Source organism: Suricata suricatta, chromosome 6 (genome assembly GCF_006229205.1).
Source record: "Suricata suricatta isolate VVHF042 chromosome 6, meerkat_22Aug2017_6uvM2_HiC, whole genome shotgun sequence".
Taxonomy (NCBI): domain Eukaryota; kingdom Metazoa; phylum Chordata; class Mammalia; order Carnivora; family Herpestidae; genus Suricata; species Suricata suricatta.
In genome coordinates this window covers 534,499-554,493 of record NC_043705.1, presented here as the reverse complement: position 1 = coordinate 554,493, position 19,995 = coordinate 534,499, and the positions used below count along the sequence as shown (strand labels likewise).

At 50.1% G+C, this 19,995-nt stretch overlaps 1 protein-coding gene across 1 annotated transcript in view; it reads right to left on the bottom strand.

The window, feature by feature from the left end:
* Positions 1-19,995, bottom strand: part of OBSCN (obscurin, cytoskeletal calmodulin and titin-interacting RhoGEF) — a 147,502-nt gene that overhangs the window by 76,705 nt on the left and 50,802 nt on the right. Inside the window, 10 exon segments of the mRNA XM_029941729.1 lie at positions 107-373; positions 1,167-1,436; positions 1,555-1,821; positions 2,019-2,303; positions 3,179-3,454; positions 5,039-5,314; positions 9,076-9,351; positions 13,086-13,361; positions 15,031-15,306; positions 18,620-18,895. Coding sequence (XP_029797589.1) covers positions 107-373; positions 1,167-1,436; positions 1,555-1,821; positions 2,019-2,303; positions 3,179-3,454; positions 5,039-5,314; positions 9,076-9,351; positions 13,086-13,361; positions 15,031-15,306; positions 18,620-18,895 — 2,745 coding nt within the window.

Below are 19,995 nucleotides of genomic sequence, written 5' to 3'. Positions count from 1 at the left end.
ACCCCCCCCAGGACCTGTCCCTCCAAGGGGACAGCCACTGCCCTCCTCCTCCCGTCCTCCTTCCTCCAGGCCCCACCCCCAGGCCCAGCCCGCTGCTGCTACTCACTTTCCACGGAGAGCTTGGCCTGGGTCTTGTCGTCTGGAGTCTCGCAGCCATAAAAGCCACGGTCCTCAAAACCCACGCAGTGAAGGACCAGGCGGTGCCTGGTGCTCTCGGCGTGAATCTCCAGGTTCTTGCCTGGCGCCAGGGCCGCGGCGTTCCGCGTCCACTTGACCTCGGGCCATGGCCGGGTCAGCTCCACCTCCATGGTCACTGAGCTCTGCTCCTCCACCGTCTGAGGCTCCAACTTCTTTCTGAACAGCACTGGAGCCTCTGGGGTGATGAGAAAGGGAGGTTCTTGCAGTCGCTGCCCCCCCAAAAAGCCAGGGCACAGAGGGGCCTGACCACCCCCCCACTAGGCACAGCGGCCCCCCACTGTGACCTCATGTTCTGAGTCTGTGCTGGGCCCAGCCGCACACCTGCACAGACACCCCTGTAGAGGGGGGAGCGGAAACCTCGGGAACTGCTTCCTCCTCAGCCCCTCCCCCCTCCCGCCCAGGACAAGCAGCAGTGCGGCATGGCGGGGATGGGGCAGGTAAGCACAGATTCTGAGCCCCCAGGCCTGCTGCCCCAGCCAGTCTGCCCACGGAGACCCCGGACACCCCACGTGGAGGAGTGAAAGGTGCCGGTCAGGTGCACCTCCAGCCCCAGGCTCCGCCATGACCATCCCAGAGGGTGCCCACAGTACTAAGTCACTCAGAACCAGCAGTGGATCGTCAGGTGAGGTCCTATCTTCATCTGGGGGAGTTCATCGCCCCCCCCCCCACCACCCCCTGCCTCTGCACCTGGCTGCTAACTCCACTTCCTCCCACCTTGCTGTCCATGCAGCTCAGCTTGGGATGCCTCCCTGGACGGCCTCAACCTCTGCCCACCCGCAACCAGATGCACCTTACACGGGGTTACTTTCTCCCCTTCAGTGTAGGTACCTGGCTCCTGGGTCCCATCTGAGTCTCCTTTCCTTAGCCAACAAAGCCCAGTGTCCCCCGAAGTCACCCGGACCAGCTGGACACAGGTTGGCATGGCAAGCGGCCTGTGACCCAGCCCCCGCCCCAGGCCTTCCACGCACCTCGCACCCGGAGGGCAGCAGCCGTGGAGACGCCCTCAGCCTCCGCGGTGATCTGGCCAGCGTCCTCCAGGGTCAGGCCCGAGATGGTCAGGCTGTGGCTGGCGCCGCTTTGCGAGATGAGGAACTTCTCGCTGGGCTGCAGCGAGGCGCCGTCCCGGAACCACGTGACTGCCGCGTCGCTGGGGGACACCTCGCACTGGAAGGTGGCCTCCTGGCCCTCCTCCGCCACCACGGCACTCAGCCCAGACGTGAACTTGACCGTGCGGGGGGCTGCAACCGGGGTTTTGCTTAAGAGGCGAGTAGGAGAGGCAGAGCCCCACCCCCGTGCAGAGGCAGACAAGGCACACCACCTCCGGGAAGCCCTCGGACGCGCCGCGCCCCTGCCTACCGCTGACGGTGAGCTGCGCGCTGGTGCGGTCGTCCCGGGTCTCACACGCGTACTCCCCCGCGTCCTCCAGCCGCAGGCCGCGCACGGTGAGCGAACGCCGGGGCCCCGCGGCTTCCATCTGGAAGCGCTTGCCCGCCCGGAGCTGCGTGCCCCCGCAGCGCCACACCACCTCGGCCTGAGGCGGGCTCAGCTCGCAGGCCAGCGTCACCGAGCCGCCCAGCTCCCCGCGCGCGGGCTCCAGGGGCCGGCAGAACTTAGCGGCCACCTCTGCGGGATGGAGGGGGGCGTCAGCCGCGGGACTCCGGCCGGGGGACGAGCTCTGTGCCCACCCGTCGTGCGCTCTGGGTCCCACTCTGGCTCCACGCAGGGATGCTGCCTGCGCGACCGCCCAGGAGACCCTCCACCCCCCACCCGACGCCCCAGCGCACACCGCATTCCCAGAGGACACCCCCAGACCCGCTGACCTTCCACCTGCACCGGGAAGTCCTGCCCCTCTGCGCCCACGCGGCAGCTGTATACCGCGGTGTCCAGGGTTTGCGCGCCGCGGATTGTCAGGGTATGGGTGTCCCCCAGGCTGGCGATCTCGTGCCGCTTGCTGCGGCGAATTTCCACGCCGTCCTTGAGCCACGTGACCGCGGCCACGGAGGGCGTAGCCAGCGTGGCAGTCAGGACAATGTCCTCGTGCTCCTTGACCACCAGAGGCTCCCTGCGGCCGGGTCTCTCCACGGAGGGGGGCTCAGGCTCCGGCTCTGGGGGGAGGTCAGTGAGCATGAGAGCAGGGCCCTTGCATCCCTGGCCTTGCCCCATCCTACCTCGGGCACGCTGCGGGACAAGATCTGAGACGGGACTCCCCGCAACTCCCAACGCTCTGTGGCCCATCCTCCTGCCTCTCCACTGACTCTCTGCTGAACAAGCAAGGCTTCGTGCCACCCGCCGGCCACTGTCCGGGCTCCCAGGTGCCCAACAGCATGGCCACAGGCCTGGGGGACGGGAGCTGAGAGCCCGGGATCTCAGAGAGGCTGCATGAGCAGACGCTGCAGACGGTGGGCAACAGGCAGCTCAGAGAGGCCCTGCTGCAGCCTGGGGCCGCGCACACATTACAGAAAGACATCGGAGCAGGGCCTGGAGAGGAGGCCGGAGACCGCCTGGCCCAGACCAGCGCGGGCATCGGAGCAGGGGCAAGCCCACAGGGCTGCCCGAAGATCAGCTGGACACTCAGGATCCCAAGGCCAGAGACGGGGCAAACCCCTTGAGCGAGGCTCCCCGGAACAGGGCTGGGCTCCACAGATGCCCACAGCGGGTTTATGACGGGAAACAAGTGTGCTCACCAACCCCAGACAGAGAACGTCTACGGCCACAGACCACAGACCTTAGCAGCCCAGAGTGCCCGAGGAAGCCCGTGTGCTGGGTAAGGTGGGGACGTGGCAAAGAGGGCCAGAACCTGGGGGACACAGATGTGGAGAATGTCCCCAGAACAGGGGCTGCAGGGAGTGTCTCCAGCCCAGGGACTTGGGCAGTGGACAGAGCTGGGCCCATCAGCCCCCAACACAGGTACAACACACAGCCGCATCTGAGAAGGGCTTATTTCCTGATTTGTCAGGAGCTTATCCGCGCCGGCCCCCACCTGTGACGTCCAGGCGGAAGGACACCTTCTGGCCCCCCGCCTCGCAGCTGTACTCCCCGGCATCCGCCTGCCTCGCCTGCTGCACCACCAGCCTCCTGCTGCAGCCCTGGGCCTCCACGCGCACTCTGGAGCTGCCACTCAGCTTCTGCCCGTCCTTGTACCACGTCACCTCCGTCCTGTCCTGGGCCACCTCGCAGCTCAGCGTGGCGCTGGCCCCCGCCTTGGCCTGCACCTCGCTGCATGCTGCCTGCTCCTTGGCAAACACGGCCGAGGGCTCTGGGGACACATGACAACACACACGGCATCGAAGTTAGGAAGGCAGCACTGGGGACAGAAGGAGCAAACAGGATGGTCTCTGGGCTCTGCACCTGCGTGGCCTGCAGGCTCTTTCCCACGTGACTGTGCACGCAGTCCCCACGGCTTTCTGCTGTCACCTACTCTGTCGGCAGCTGCTGGCCATGCAGGGGGAGGGCACTTGTACCTCCTGTTAGTGCATGATTCTGTTGATACCCCGCTGATTTCAGCTCGCTAATATTTTGTCTAACACATAGGCCTAGAAATCCGTGACACATTGGCCTAGACTATAAATGCTTTCTCCTGTCCCGTCATCTTGCCCTACAGAAGTTACACCACCTCGTATATGGGGTAAGTGTGTACCTCCTTTCCTACTCTCCACAGGAATCTGTGTGAACAGGAAGTAAGTTCCAGAACGCTGGAAGGATTTGCCAGGCAAGCCACTGGGCTTCCATACTGTTCCGTGAAGACACTCTGGTCCCTGGTTCTGACGTTCCAGGGGGGCTGTGGGTGTTCTCCATTCTTACGTCTGTTGAGATTTGCTTTCCTACAACCACTGGGACCGTATGTCACCACTGTTCTGGTTTTCTGGCATTAAATAGTGCCAGGATATTGTAAATGACACATCAAAGAGATGCACAGCAGGTTTCGTGATGTCCATACACACACACAACTCATGGCCTGCTGATACAATGGCAAGCTGCTGGGGGGGCCACCCAGGAGTCAGGTGGGGCTGCTCTGAGGTTCAGTGTGCCCACAAGAGGGCCACAGACTTGTCCGGAACCAGCGGGGAGGCATCAGTGTCACCGCGCACCATCCGGAAACGCAGCGGCCTGGATATTCCCTTACCAGTCAGGGGCTGCCACCGAGTGTGCCGCTGTCCCATAGGCCAAGTACTCCTCTGCCTCCCTAACCCTGTACCTCAGCATATCCTAACTGAAGACCAAGAAGCAAGATTTGCTTTGAAAACAGCTCCAAACGGCACACGTGCGCACCACAGGGGCTCAGCGGCCACCTCGCAGCCCCGCATGGACTCTGCCGAGACGCCACAATGAACAGCTCTGTGTGTGTCGCAGAGGGAGCTTACACCGCCGTGGCACGGCCCAGAATATCACGGCCTCAGCAGTGCAGGTTCAGGCCTCCAGCTGTGAGCAGGAGGCTGACGTGTCCTCTCACCCTGGCTTACTGAGACCCAAACATTTCCTGACAGTGGTGACCTTAAATGAGGCTACAGAAGCTGCTAGAGCATCTGTAGATGAGGACGTCTGGTCGACCTCAGCCCAGTGCACCACACAGAGTCCAAATCCCCGACACCAAGGAGCCAAGGTGGGTCCTGAAGGGGCTGGGGACAGGGGCTGAACACTGCAATGTGGACGCACCAGAAGGTGCCCAAAAGGAGCCCTCCTGTCTGTACACCCTTCCCTTCCCACATCCGCAGGTTCAGCCACCAGAGTGAAATGGGAGGCAGGAGGCTAGGATCGGGGAAGGGCAGCAGGGTCTTCCGGGCTGTGCACTAGTGCCGTTATCACTGGCAATCAGGGAGAAAGTATTAGCCCCAGAACTGACCTGTGACGTCCAGGCAGAAGGACACCTTCTGGCCCTCCGCCTCGCAGCTGTACTCCCCGGCGTCCGCCTGCCCCGCCTGCTGCACCACCAGCCTCCTGCTGCAGCCCTGGGCCTCCACGCGCACTCTGGAGCTGCCACTCAGCTTCTTCCCGTCCTTGTACCACGTCACCTCCGCCCTGTCCTGGGCCACCTCGCAGCTCAGCGTGGCGCTGGCCCCCGCCTTGGCCTGCACCTCACTGCGTGCTGGCTGCCCCTTGGCAAACGCGGCTGAGGGCTCTGGGGACAGGGAGAGACACACAGCATCAAACACACCATCTCCGTTAGGGCCGCAGCCCTGGGAGAGCAAGCCTGGATGAGGGCGCAGGGGCGCGGAAACTCCCCCAGGCTCTGTGCCGGCTGCACAGGTACCCAAACTTCACGTGTAGGCTCTACCACTGCACTGCCACTCCCCGTGACTTGTTCCAGGTGGAGATGCTGGAAAAGACCTCGCCGTGCACACGCTCCTCTAGGAGAGGCACAGCGGTGTTGCCGCGCACACGCACCCAAGCCTTCCCAGGTGATGCAGTCTTTCCTCGTGGTTGTGTGGGAGCTGCCGCAGCTCCAGGCTCTTGCCTACCCTGTGATGTCCTCTGCCACCACGTGCAGGGAGGGACATTGTCCCTCCTGTGGTCTCTCCACGTGAGTGTCTGATAACTCACATAGTGGAATACTGTTCTCGTCTCTCTGGATCTTTTCTTTTTAAATGTTTATTTTTGAGACAGGGAGACACAGTGCAAACAAGGGAGGGGCAGGGAGAGAGGGAAACACAGAATCCGAAACAGGCTCCAGGCTCTGAGCTGTCAGCACAGAACCCGACATGGGGCTTGAACCCACGAACCGCAAGATCATGACCTGAGCCGAAGTCAGATGCCCAACCAACTGACCCCCCCCCCGCCCCAGCGCCCCTCTCTGGCTCTTTTCTTCTGCAATGTGGTATCATTGCAATGTCCTGCCCAGTTATCAGTTATTGCTAATTATCGCCTGTCCTTCACATATTCTTTTTTAAGGGCTCTTGCATTTGCATGAGAGCTTTGATACTTATGGGTTTGTGAATATTTTCTCCATCACTGTCACTTGCCTTTTCATCCCTGTGTGTCTTCTGATGATAAAAAGTTCTCAGTTGTGATTTAGGCAAGAATGTCAGTGTGTCCGTGGTGGTTGGTGTGTTCATTTCCTGGTTCAGAAATCTTTATTACCCTGAGGCCATTAAATGCTGTGTGTTCTCTGCGGAGAGGGTACATTGTCTTTTGCACTGGAATCCTAGCTCGGCTGCAGTTGGTGTCTGTGTGTGATGTGGGGAGCCTCCATTTTTACTATAGATAAATAGATCACTTGAGAGAGACATAAAGGAGAGATAGATGATAGATAGGTAGATAGATACATGGATGATACAGATAGATGATAGATTGATAGATTTATACACACACACACACACATATATATAAACATAGGTAGGTAGGCAGATAGACAATCACATAGATGACGGAAAGATGGAGAGATGTATGACACAGATGATACACACATAGATGATATAGACAGAAAGGCATGATAGATGATACAGAGAGATGACAGATAGATACAAAGGGACATAGTCTGAGCACCATCTACCTCTATACCATGTGCCGGCATTACAGGATAAAAGTAATGGAAAAGGGGGGTACCTGGGTAATTTAATCTATTAAGCATCTGACTCTAGGGGCGCCTGGGTGGCTCAGTCGGTTAAGCATCTGGCCTCGGCTCAGGTCATGATCTCATGTTCGTGGGTTTGAGCCCCGCGTCGAGATCTGTGCTGACAGCTAGCTCAGAGCCTGGAGCCTGTCTTCGGATTCTGCGTCTCCCTCCCTCTCTGACCCTCCCCTTCTCACACTGTCTCTCTTGGTCTTTCAGAAATAAATAAAAAGCATTACAATTTTTTTAAAAAAGCATCTGACTCTTGGTTTCGACTCAGGTCATGATGTCACGGTTCATGTGTTTGAGCCCCGTATCAGGCTCTGTGGTAGCAGCACAGACACCATGCATTCTGTCACTGCTCCACCTGGGCTCGCTCTCAGCCCCTCCCCTGCTCATGCTCGCTCTCTCTCGCTCTCTCTCTCTCTGTCTCTCTCTCTCTCTCTGAATGGAGAAGGATGCGGCGGGTGAAGCTGGTTATGGCACGGTCTATTTGAACCTTACGACTTTGTCCCTTTGTGCTACGCACCTATCCCCAAGCTGCAACCTGCTGTCTTCCTACTACAGCTTCATTAGTTACATTAATTTATTTTCTATTTCTCCTTATTCATTGTACGGTGCTGCACACAGTTGTATCAGCGGGGCCATATATGAGCTCCAGTTAGGAGACGCGCTGTGAGTGTGATGTGCTGTAGTTTTCTCTACCCTGCGTCAGATTAAGGAACTATCCTCTAATTACTAGTTAATCGAGAACTTGACTACCATGAATGGATGCTCTATTTCATCAAATTCTTCTGCATATAAGGTAGAAATTTTATCACGGGGTCATGTGAGAGTAAAACAAAAATGCATTTTCTATTTTAACTTCTAAATACGACAGATTATACTGACATTCTAACATCCCGGTGTTGGCCAGCTCTGTGTTCGTGGGTGGTGACCTCAGATGGTGTATTTACACTTCAGGTATTGCTCGGTTACTTGGACAATATTTTGTGTAAGGTTTGGTATTGACATGCATCTGAGACTGGCCTCCAATTGCAATTCTTCATACTTGTCAGATTTGGGTATCGATGCCGCATAAAATGGGTCAGGAGTGTACATGCCTTTTCTGTCCTCCTAAAGCATCTCCATGATCATGGGGAAATTTCTTTCCAGAATTTTTAATTTGTAATTCATAATTTGTAAATTGTAACTTACCAGCAGAACCACTGAACTTAATCTTATCTAATGAGAACACTTTTTTGTGATGGTTCCATTTATGTAAAAGGTTATAAGACTGTTCAAATTGTTTATATCTTATTGTGGATATTTTGATACATTTTTCAAGGAATTGGCCAATTTGCCAAAACTTTTCAATTTTGAGTAAAATAATATCACATTCTATTGAAACAACAGGGTCAAAAGTATTCCTGGTAAGTTTCTCGTTACCTGGACATGTCTACAAATCATGTGATGATACACAACCGAATTGCCATCAGGAGTCAAGGTGGGGCCACAGCCCACCTGTCTGAGCTGAAGCTCTCTTAACCGAAGGAATCCACGCTTAGTTTGCAGACATCTCTGTGAAGGAGCCAGGGATGGGTGCATGCGTGCACATGCATGTGCGCACACACGTCACTAGTAAATGCTGTGAAATAAATACCTAAAACCTGCTTTGCCCGCCAGTGGCTGCCACTCTACTAACTCATCCCTCCCAATGTTGAAATCTGTGAATCAAACTCCAAGCATGATACTAACACGGAACATTCTCAGAGAGACAAAAGGAAACCAAAGTTTGCTTTCAAAAGAGTCTTCCAGGGGCGCCTGGGTGGCTCAGTTGGTTAGGCATCTGAGTCTTGATTTTGGGCTCAGGTCACGATCTCACGGTTCCTGAGATCGAGCCCCACGTCGGGCTCCACAATGTCAGCACTGAGCCTGCCTGGGATTCTCTCTCTCCCTCTATGTGCCCCTCCCTTGCTCATGCTCTCTCTCTGTCTCAAAATAAATAAAAGTTTAAAAATTAGAAAGAAAGAGAGAAGAAGGAAGGAAGCAAGGAAGGATGTCCCACGTGTCAGGTGCCCATCCCTGTCATCATCTCCCAGCCCTCTGCTCCTGGTTTACTTTCTTTGGACATGGCAGCAGAAGAGGGATCTGGATTTGGGGACACACAAGTGCACAGGTGACTTTCATGTCCACATGCAAGGAAGGAAGAGTGCCCCAAACTGATCACATGGGAGATGGGAGGACAGGAGGTCTAATAGAGGCCATAGGGTCTTCATGGCTGTCAGTCAGTCCACACGTCCCCCTGAAACAGGCCTAACATAGCACGCCACCACCACCCAAGTACTGACCTGTGACGTCCAGGCAGAAGGACACCTTCTGGCCCCCGGCCTCGCAGCTGTACTCCCCGGCGTCCGCCTGCCTCGCCTGCTGCACCACCAGCCTCCTGCTGCAGCCCTGGGCCTCCACGCGCACTCTGGAGCTGCCACCCAGCTTCTTCCCGTCCTTGTACCACGTCACCTCCGTCTGGGCCTGGGCCACCTCGCAGCTCAGCGTGGCACTGGCCCCCGCCTTGGCCTGCACCTCACTGCGTGCTGGCTGCTCCTTGGCAAACACGGCCGAGGGCTCTGGGGGCAGGGAGGGACACATGGGAACAAACACACCATCCAAGTGAGGAAGGCAACACTGGGGAAAGAAGGATTCAATAGGGATGTAGGGGAATCGTCACCGGACTCGGCACCAGTCTTCTGGAGAAGGCTCACTAACGTTTCAACAGTGAGTAAACAATTCATCTTTGCACTGCATGGGCTGTTCCACATGGGGACCTTACACTGTGCCCCACTGTTCCCGGTGGGGAGCATACATTCCGTCTCCACTTCAGTTAGGGTTTCTAGGCTGGGGCTCAGAGAGACCGCTGTGCACATGCGACCTGTGCACTCATAGTGTCTTCACATCTACCCTTCCGGACGATGCAGAGTCCACACAGTCGTGCTGGAGCATCTCGCTGGTAGTGCAGGGAGTCCCTCCAGCTCTGGGTTACTCTGCACTGACAAGTGCCGGCAATCCGGGCAGTGTCGCTTGCCACCTGTGGCTGTGTTTCGCACAGTCCCAAGGACTCACACTTTAGAGCGCTCTTTACGAGCATCACTGTCACAGGTTGTGTCAATACCACTGTCTTTTCCACATGCCATTTTGGGAGCTCTGTTTACATGACAGGGCCTCTCCCTTCCGATGTGTGTGGTTTGCCTCTTTATTCTTGCGGCGTGTTCTACTGTATCAACGATTTCAGGTTTCGTGTGGCCAAACACGTCATTCTCGTCCCATGGTGGTTAGTGCATTTGTGTGGCGTCAGAAACCCCCTCTTACCCTTTAATCCACGTCATCATCTAAGAGTGTCACGGTGCCACCTGTCACCCTGGCGTCTCCAACCCACCTGGAGGTGGGTCTGTGTGCGGTGTGAATAACCAGACAACCTTTTTTTTTGCATATGGTTAAATGGCAAAAAAAACAAAAATGTACGAAAAGACCATCCTTTCCCACTGCGTGTGTAGACACGATGTAAAAGGCATGGGGATGGGGTGGCGTTCACTCACAGATGAGTCTACTTCTGAGCTCTTTTTTTTCTAGTCCTTGGCTCTGATAACCTCCCTTCATTTGGATCCAGCTGTCAACCTGACTGTATTTTTATAACATTTCTTGATATTGGCAGCGAATGCTCACACTGAGGCTGCTCATCAATTTTCAAATCCTCCCCCATCCTCCCAAAGAACACTTCTGGGATTTGAATTGTTAACAAACATCTTAGGGTCTTCCATGGATTTTTATCCATTCATTTAGACCTTTATCATCTCTCAAAAATGTTCAATCATTTCCCCTCACAAAGCCACTAAGAACCTTTTATTAGATTCAGAATTAGAAATGCAATAGTTCTGATGCCATTATAAAGCTTTCAAAGTTTTGGTTTCCGGTGGTTTCTTGCTTTCACTGCTAGTGCATATACGCTGAAGTGTTTTCTGTGTGTCAACACTTGTACGTGGTTGTCTTTCTGAATACTCACAAAGCCTAACAATTTTTCTTTGTAATTTTAGACTTGGTGATTGTGATCATGTCATCTGTAAATTCTACTTTGTTTTCCCAGGTTTATGCATTTCATTTCATTTTCCTCCCCTCTGTGCTGTGCAATGTTGGATAGAAGTGTTATCGGTGTACCTCCCTCTGTTTTTCTCTATCTCATGGGTAAAACCTTCAAGGTTTCCCATGAAGCATGATGTCACCTGGTGATTCCTGTAGTACTACTTATCACTTTGTCAAGGTCTGGAAGAATTGGTTTATTGATAGTTGGTCAAGAATTTTATGCCATGAATTGACACTACATTTTATCAAACATTTGCTCAGGGTTTATGTTAAACTCTATCAAACTTTTCTTCTGCATTTATTGAGATAGTTGTATTGCTTTTTTCCTTTAAGCAGTTAGTTCACAGTATTTAGTTGATGCTAGTTCAAACAGTGTGGGTTTGAACTGCAGGGGTCCATTTAAACATGGACTATTTTTTTATAAATACAGTACTGTACTATAAATGTATTTCCTCTTTCTTATAATTTTCTTAAGATCATTTCTTCCCTCTATTTTATGCTATTGTAAGAACACAGTGTATAATACATACAACATTCAAAATATCCATTAGTCAAGTATTTCAGTTATCAACAAGCCTCTCAGTCAACAGGGGTCTATGAACAGTTAGGTTCTGGGAAAGTCAAAAGTTGGAAGTGGATTTTTTACTGCATTGGGCGTTAACACCCCTAATCCCCACATATTTCAGAGATCAACTTTGGTGATTTTCTAATGTTTCAAATATTAAACCAACACTACATTCCTGGACTATAACTTCTGCATAGCATATTTTTGTCTTGACATCTTGCTTAGACGACTTAGCCAATGTTTTGTTGAAGATATTGGATATTGATATCCACAAGAGATTGGCCTATAATTTAATCCTTTTTCCTTGTCATATTTTGGTGTTGACATTTTTAGTTTCATGAATCAAAGGAGAGTATACATGTTTATTTTATTCTCTAGGAGAATCTCCATAAATATGGAATAATTTCCATAATATTTGGTATAATTTATCACCAGAAATACTAGGGCTTAGATCATTCTCTATGAAAAAAATTATTATTTCCATTTATTTCAAGTTATGGGATTGCCTGAGTTATCTATTTCTTCTTGTGTCATTTTTGCAGATGGTTTTCTAAGACTTTGATCAATTTATCAAAACTTTTCAAAATGATACCATAAAATAATATGCCATATGCCCTCAAAACAAACATTGTAGAAAGATGTAAGTTTTACACCTAAAAATATTATATACTGATATACTATCACAACTATTATGCACTGGCAGCTGGGATTAATGTGGCATGACAGCCCACTCTCCTCTGATGTTAAAACCATTTTAACAAAAGGAAAATAAACGTAGTCCCTAGACTCCCCATGAAGCAGCCAGGAAGCACGAACACACTCTCCACGAAGACCGTATGACATCTTGCGACACCAGCCAGTGACTGCTACCACGGGATTCATCCATAGCAACGGTGGTGACATTTATTCCTTCCCATTTCCAAATCTACAAATCACACTGCAAGAGGAATTCTGACACAAAATGGTCTTACTGAAGACACTAGGAGACAAGATGTGCTTTAGAAAACGAGTTCCGGAATGTACATGTGCACATCTCAGGCACATGTCTATCAACCTTCTCGCCTGTTTACTTTGCACAGGCACTGCAAGGAAACATCGGTCTCGAGTTTGCTACATACACGTGCACAGATGACATGTATTCATGACAAAATAATAGCTTAAAACAACCAAAGAATCAATAATCCAAAGTTTAGCTGAGATCATTTCAAGGATGATTATATCAAAATTTCTCCTACCCTGGTTTAAAGAAATTGAAGTGTCCCTCACCAGTAAGAACTCCAAATAGCACTGAAGGGGGCATCTGGGGAGCCCAGAGAAGCCCAGTCACATAACCACGGTACGAGGTGCTTAGTCTAGCTCAGAGCCCAGACATGAAGCGGAGCCACAGTCCTGGGCGCCAAGGAGCTCCAGGATGTCCTATGAAGGTGCTCAGATGCATGATTGAGAGCAGTCCTGAAGGACACCAAAGTGGCCCCTCTAACTCCCTACATGCTCTTCTCATCAAACTTCTGTCAGTCTAGCCTTGGCTGTGAAAAGACAAGGCAACAGGGTGGTAGAAGGGAAAAGATGAATAGTAAGGGAAGAAGCCTAAGAGCCTGTGGATCCGTAATGCAATTCCTTCATCACCTCCAAACAGAACTGTTAGTACCAAAAAGAACTGACCTGTGACGTCCAGGCGGAAGGACACCTTCTGGCCCCCCGCCTCGCAGCTGTACTCCCCGGCGTCCGCCTGCCCCGCCTGCTGCACCACCAGCCTCCTGCTGCAGCCCTGGGCCTCCACGCGCACTCTGGAGCTGCCACTCAGCTTCTTTCCGTCCTTGTACCACGTCACCTCCGTCTGGGCCTGGGCCACCTCGCAGCTCAGCGTGGCGCTGGCCCCCGCCTTGGCCTGCATCTCACTGCGTGCTGGCTGCTCCTTGGCAAACACCACTGTAGGTTCTGGGGACAGGGAAGGATGCATAGGGTCAAAGATACTGTTCAAATCAGGAAGGCAGCTCTGAGAAATGACTAAATGGAGAGGGCGGAGAATTGAAAATCTAGGCTCTGCACCAGCTGTGTGACCTGGAGAAATCCCACTGCCTTCCTAAGGACAAGCAGCACGATTTCCCTGTCCCTGCTACCCCAGTGTGCTATGTGGGCTGTCCCAGGTTGGGACTATATAATCTACCACCACTCTGCCTGGGTTGTTTCAGGGGGAATTCTGTGAAAGACTCTTGTATCTGTGGGATCTGTGGGGTCATGGTGCCTGTCCACCTCAACATGTAGAGATGATGCGGAGTCTTTACCACTTGATTGTTTAAGAACATTCTCCCTACAGTGACGAAAGGTTCCTACAACCAGAATATTTGGTACAATTTAACAGTAGACCCCCCAGGCTTATACAGTGTTCTGTGACAAGATTGTTAATTATGGTTCCAAGAATTTGTAAAGTTCTAGGACTACTCAAATTGTCTATGTGTTCTTCCATGAGTTTTGATACAGTTTTCTTGATCAACTGGTCAAAACTTCCCAAATTTACTTGCATAATATTATATCATATTCTCAGATAATCACATCACAAATACACACATAGGGTTTTAACCATCTATAAGCACTCACAAACCATGAAACCTCAATGCAATACCAACATGTTACGTGCTGGCATCCAGGAGCCCCATGTAACTGTACTTTGTCTGAATTACATGAAAGGAAAATAAGTTGGCTCTCACACATCTCTGTCGATTAGCCAGGGGGCACAGATGCACACTAGTCAGTAGGAAATGCTGTGAAATAGAAGCTACATTGCTGGTCAGTGGCTGCTCCGGAGACCTCATAGTTAGCGGGGCATGCTGGTAGATAAAGCTGCTCAGCATTCCACTGGTAAACGTATAAGTTTAACTGCAGACACAGTCCAGAGGCAAAACACCCACTTATGACAACGTGAAATTAAGATATTCTTTGAAAGGAAATTCCAAGCATAGCAAGTATGTGTCGGGGCACATATACACCAGTCCTGTGCTCTCTGTGGACTCTGAACAGACATCGCCACAAAAATGCATGCAGATGTGGCTACATACGGATGCAGAGAGAACTCCTATACCCCTGGGAAAGGAGGGAAGTGTCCCAGAACACCTAAGACTTTGAAAACCCAAAGCACAGTCTTGAGGTAATGCCAAGTATGACTGTGTGGCCCACATAACACCTTTCCCTGACTCAGTGAAGTCAAATATCTCTTGCTAGAGGAACCCTTAGGTGTGCTTGGTGAAGATACCATGACCTTCCAGAGTGACTCCAGGGGACAGACATCTGGTCAACCTCAGCCCCATGCATCAGGGAGATCCAGACTCCTGGACTCCAAGGTCCACCAGTGGGCTCTGAGCAGGTGCTGGGAAAACGTGCCCAGCACTATTATATGGAAACACAATGCACGGTGTACGAGAATTGCCTGCTCCTTGTGTGCTCCCTCCAGCCACGCTCCCATGGCCCCACCTGGGATGTGGAAATGCAGGTGGGGAATGCGTGATACCAAGGGAAAAGTCTAACTGAAAGAGCATGAGTCTGTCTTGTGGATAAACCTGCTCCACCCTCACCCCAAGAAAAGGCTAATTTGTAGTCTCAAAGAACTGACCTGTGACGTCCAGGCGGAAGGACACCTTCTGGCCCCCTGCCTCGCAGCTGTACTCCCCGGCGTCTGCCTGCCCCGCCTGCTGCACCACCAGCCTCCTGCTGCAGCCCTGGGCCTCCAGGCGCACTCTGGAGCTGCCACTCAGCTTCTTTCCGTCCTTGTACCACGTCACCTCCGTCTTGTCCTGGGCCACCTCGCAGCTCAGCGTGGCGCTGGCCCCCGCCTTGGCCTGCACCTCACTGCGTGCTGGCTGCCCCTTGGCAAACATGGCTGAGGGCTCTGGGGACAGGAAGGGATTCATGAGGCCAAAGGTACCATCTATGTGAAGAATGCAGATCTGGAAAAGAAGGTCTAAGCAGGGAGGCAGGGGGACTGGAACTGTCTCCAATCTCAGTACCAGGTGTGAGGTCAAGAAGCCCCACGACCTTTGCAGTAACAACTAACACACTTTCTTTACTCCAGCACTTTCCTGGTTGTTCCATGTGGGGACCATAGGTTCTTACTGCTCTGCCGGGGCCCTGCCGGGCGAGGTCGGCGTATTCTATCACTGCTCATAGCGCGGTTCTGGACCGTACATTCTCGCACTGTTCCATCTGGGCCTTCCTGTGGCTGTCTCCTGCTTCCACTTGAGGACTCACACAGTGCAGTGCCTTTTCTGAAGTTTCTGGACCTTAGTATTTGCTCTTATGTGGTGTCATTGCTCAAGTGTTTTGCCCCATTTACAAAGGCACAGCCTCTTATTCATAGCAATTTAAGAGTTCTTTTATAAGTAAATGTCAGCGTGTATGTGGGTATGTGTGCTTAGATATCCTATCCATCTTTGTGAATGGCCTTCCCCCCACCATGATGTTGCTCAAGACAAAATGTTAAGAGCTTTGGTATAGACAGATATATGATTTTGTCCTTTTTGTTCTGTGCATTTTGTTCTGTTTAAGGAAAATTTCACACTGAAGTCATTAATACCCACATTGTTTGATAAGAGTTGACCTACATCTCTCACTGAGGTCTCTAACCCACATTGAGTTGAGTGCTTACACGGCAAGAAGTAGACGTCCAACTTCATTTCAGTTTTCCATACGGTTACCTGTCTTAGCAGCATTTGTGAAAGACTGACCCTTCACGACAGTCACACTTAGCACCACGGGAAAAACCAAAATAAACAACAAAAAGGAGAAGGGACTCAGGTTCTATATTCAGGTTTCTGGCCTCACTTTCCTGTACCTCTGGGCTGTTTCTCAGTCTCTACAGAGAGACCCTATTGTCTGAATCGCTATAGTTTTATCAAAGGTCTTCATATCAAGTAAAGTAAATACCATTGTTTTGGGGAATTTTGTTGTGTCTTGTTTTGCTTTGTTTTTCTCAAAGTGGATTTTCTCTCTCTGGCTTTGTGATGTGCTTGTCAATACTCTTACTCACAAAAGAGCTACTATTTGGGTTTTGTTGAGGATTGAACACTAGTGGGTCTTCCATCAATTTCCATCCATGATTTAGATCTTATTCTGTCTCTCGGTAAAGTTGAATAATTTTTGTCCATAAAGCATCTACAGGTCCTTTATTAGATCTGGAATTGGTAATAGGATTTTTCTCATGCTATTGTAACCCCTTCAAAATGTCACTCTCCAGCTTATCGTGTCTGATGGCTAGATAGAGAATGTTTCCTGTATATTAATTTTTGTATGTCCTAATCTGTCCCACTCTCTTCCCATCGAATAATTCAGAATTTTCCACATTGATAACCACATCTTCTGTTAGTTTCAGTTTTCATTTTTCCAACTTTTAAGTCTTTACTTTTATTTTCCTCTGTGCTGTGCTGCATATTTCATAACCATGAGGACACTCGGATTCCCTCTCTGAGTCCCATTTCAAAGACGAAGTTTTCAAGTTTTCATGTGAAATGTAATGTCACATAAGTATTCAATACCACCAATCATTACATTAAAGGCAAAATGTTCTACTTAAAGGTTGTGAAGAATTTTGTGGAAGGAATTAATGCCAAATATTAGGACATATTCTCCCTGGATTTCTGATGCTATAGTTTATCCAGTGTTTGTACTCTTAATTTAATGGGAGAAATCACATCACTGTTTCTTTTATTTTGTTAATACCAAGCTATTTGTTGATTTGTTTGTTTAATTAATTAATTTTTTATTTTTAAATTTACACCCAAATTAGTTAGCCTATAGGTCAATCGTGATTTCAGGAATGGAATTCAGTGATTTAGCCACTACATATAACTCCCGGTGCTCATCCAAACAAGTGTGTCCTCCTTAATGCCCTTGCATTTAGCCCATCCCCCCACTAATACCCCTCCAGTAACCCTCAGATTGTTCTCTGTATTTAAGAGTTTCTTATGGTTTGCCCCCTCCATGTTTTTATATTATTTTTACTTTCCTTCCATTAGGCACATCTCTTCTGTATGTTAAATTCCACATATGAGTGAATCACATGATACTTGTCATCCTCTGACTAATTTTGCTTAGCATAATACACTATAGTTGCACCCATATTGTTACAAGTGGCAAGACTTCATTGTTTTTTATTGCTATGTGTTAGTTTTCTAATGTTTCTGGTGTTGAACCAGCCTTGCATTCCTGAAATATGACTGTCGTCCTAGTGTATTGTCCTCTTGATAAACTGCAGAATTCAGTTGGATATTTTCTTAAAGGCATTAGCTTGACATCAACAAGAAGTGGCCTGTGAACGTTCTTTACATTTATCTTGCCACATTTTGGTATTGATATATCACCTCTGTAAAACGAGTTGATGTGTGTGTCTCTTTTCAGCATTCTATAAGAAACCTATGAATGTGAAAAACTCCTTTCCAGAGTATTTCAGAGAATTTAAGAGTAGAGGCACTGAGCGGAGACATTATTCTGTGAAAAGATTATTTATGATCATCCATTTTTTGTAAGTTTTAGGACAGTACAACTTGTCCAATTTATCTTGTGTGAGTTCCAATATGACTCCTTAGGCAGTGATAGATTTGGAGTTGTCTGCACTCTTTGTAAACTGCACAGACATTGCAATTCAACATGGATCTAGATTTGGCTACATATAGGTGAAGAAAAAATGGCCATATCCCTTTCAAAAGAGGAAAGTGTGTCCCAAAATGTCAAAAACTGTGACTCAAAGCATAGTCCTGAGAAAACTCCCATTATGACTCTGTGGTCCAAATTTCCCCCTCCCCTGGTTCAGTGAAATCGAATATCTCCACCACCAGGACCCCTCATGTGTGTTGGGAGGAAGATATTTGTGACCTCCCAGAACAACCCCAGGGGAGGGACATCTGGTCTACCTCAGCCCCATGCATCAGAGAGGTCCACCAGTGGGTTCTGAGCCAGTGCTGGGAAAATGTGCCCAGCACTATTATGTGAAAACACAACCCATGATGTAAGACAATAACCTGTCTTCCTCTTGTGCACTCCCTCCAGCCATGCACCCATGGTCCCACCTAAGTTGTGGAAATATAGGTGGCAAATGGGTGATGTCAAGGAACAGTGTCTAACTGGATAAGCATGAAAGTTGTCTTGGAGATAAACCTGCTCCACCCTCAACCCATGAAAAGGCTAATCTGTGGTCTCAAAGAACTGACCTGTGACGTCCAGGCGGAAGGACACCTTCTGGCCCCCCACCTCGCAGCTGTACTCCCCGGCGTCCGCCTGCCTCGCCTGCTGCACCACCAGCCTCCTGCTGCAGCCCTGGGCCTCCACGCGCACTCTGGAGCTGCCACTCAGCTTCTGCCCGTCCTTGTACCACGTCACCTCCGCCCTGTCCTGGGCCACCTCGCAGCTCAGCGTGGTGCTGGCCCCCTCCTTGGCCTGCACCTCACTGTGTGCTGCCTGCTCCTTGGCAAACATGACTGCGGGCTCTGGGGACAGAAAGGGATGCATGGGGTCAAAGATACCATCTATGTGAAGAATGTCGATCTGGAAAAGAAGGTCTAAACAGAGAGACAGGGGAACTGGAACTGTCCCCAATCTCTGTACCAGGTGTGTAGCCAAGAAGCTTAACCACATTCTCAGCAACAACTAACACACTGTATTTACACACTCTGCCACTTTCCAGCCTGTTCCATGTGGGGGCCATTCATTCTATCACTGCTCTGTCTGCGCCTTCCTGTGGCTGTGTCCTTAAGAGTCTTGATGACTCACAAAGAACAGCACTCTTTCTGAGGTTTTTGGTCCTTAATATTTGGTGGTGTCATTGTTCAAGTTTTTTCCCCCTGTTTACAACAGCACTGTTTCTTACCCATATTCATTTAGGAGTTCTTTATATAAGTGATGTCAGAGTGTTTGTGGTTATGTGCGTTTATATAACCTCCCCATCTCGTGACTTGCCTGTCCACTCCTTCATTCGGTTCCTACCCAAAGACCCAATTATCTGAATTGCTGTAATGTTATCAACAGTCTTAATATCGAGTAAAGTTAATGCCATTGCTTTGGGGATATCTTTTGGTTTTGGTTTGCTTTGTTTTCGTCAAAAGTGGATTTCCTCTCTCTGGCTGTACAATCCACTTGTCAATACACTCCCTCAATGAAGAGCTATTATTTGGGGCTTGATGAGGACTGACTATCTCTGAGTCTTCCATCAATTTCCATCCATGATTCAGATCTTCCGTCTCTCAATAAAGTTGAATACTTTTGCCCATAAAGCATCTCAAGATCCTTTCTAAGACCCGAAATCCATAACGGGATCTTCCTGACGCTATGGTAGCCCCTTTAATATGTCACTTTCCAGCTTCTGGTGTCTGATGTGTAGATGCAGAAATGTTCTCTGCATATTGATTTTTGTATGTTGTACTCTCTCCTCACTCTCCTTTCTATCCAATAAGTAAGTGTTTGAGATTTTCTACATTGATACCATATCTTCTATTAGTTTCAGTTTTCACTTTTTTAACTTTCATACCCTTAATTTTATTTTCCTCCATGGTGTGCTGTGAATGTGGCCTAACAGTCAGGACACTCAGCT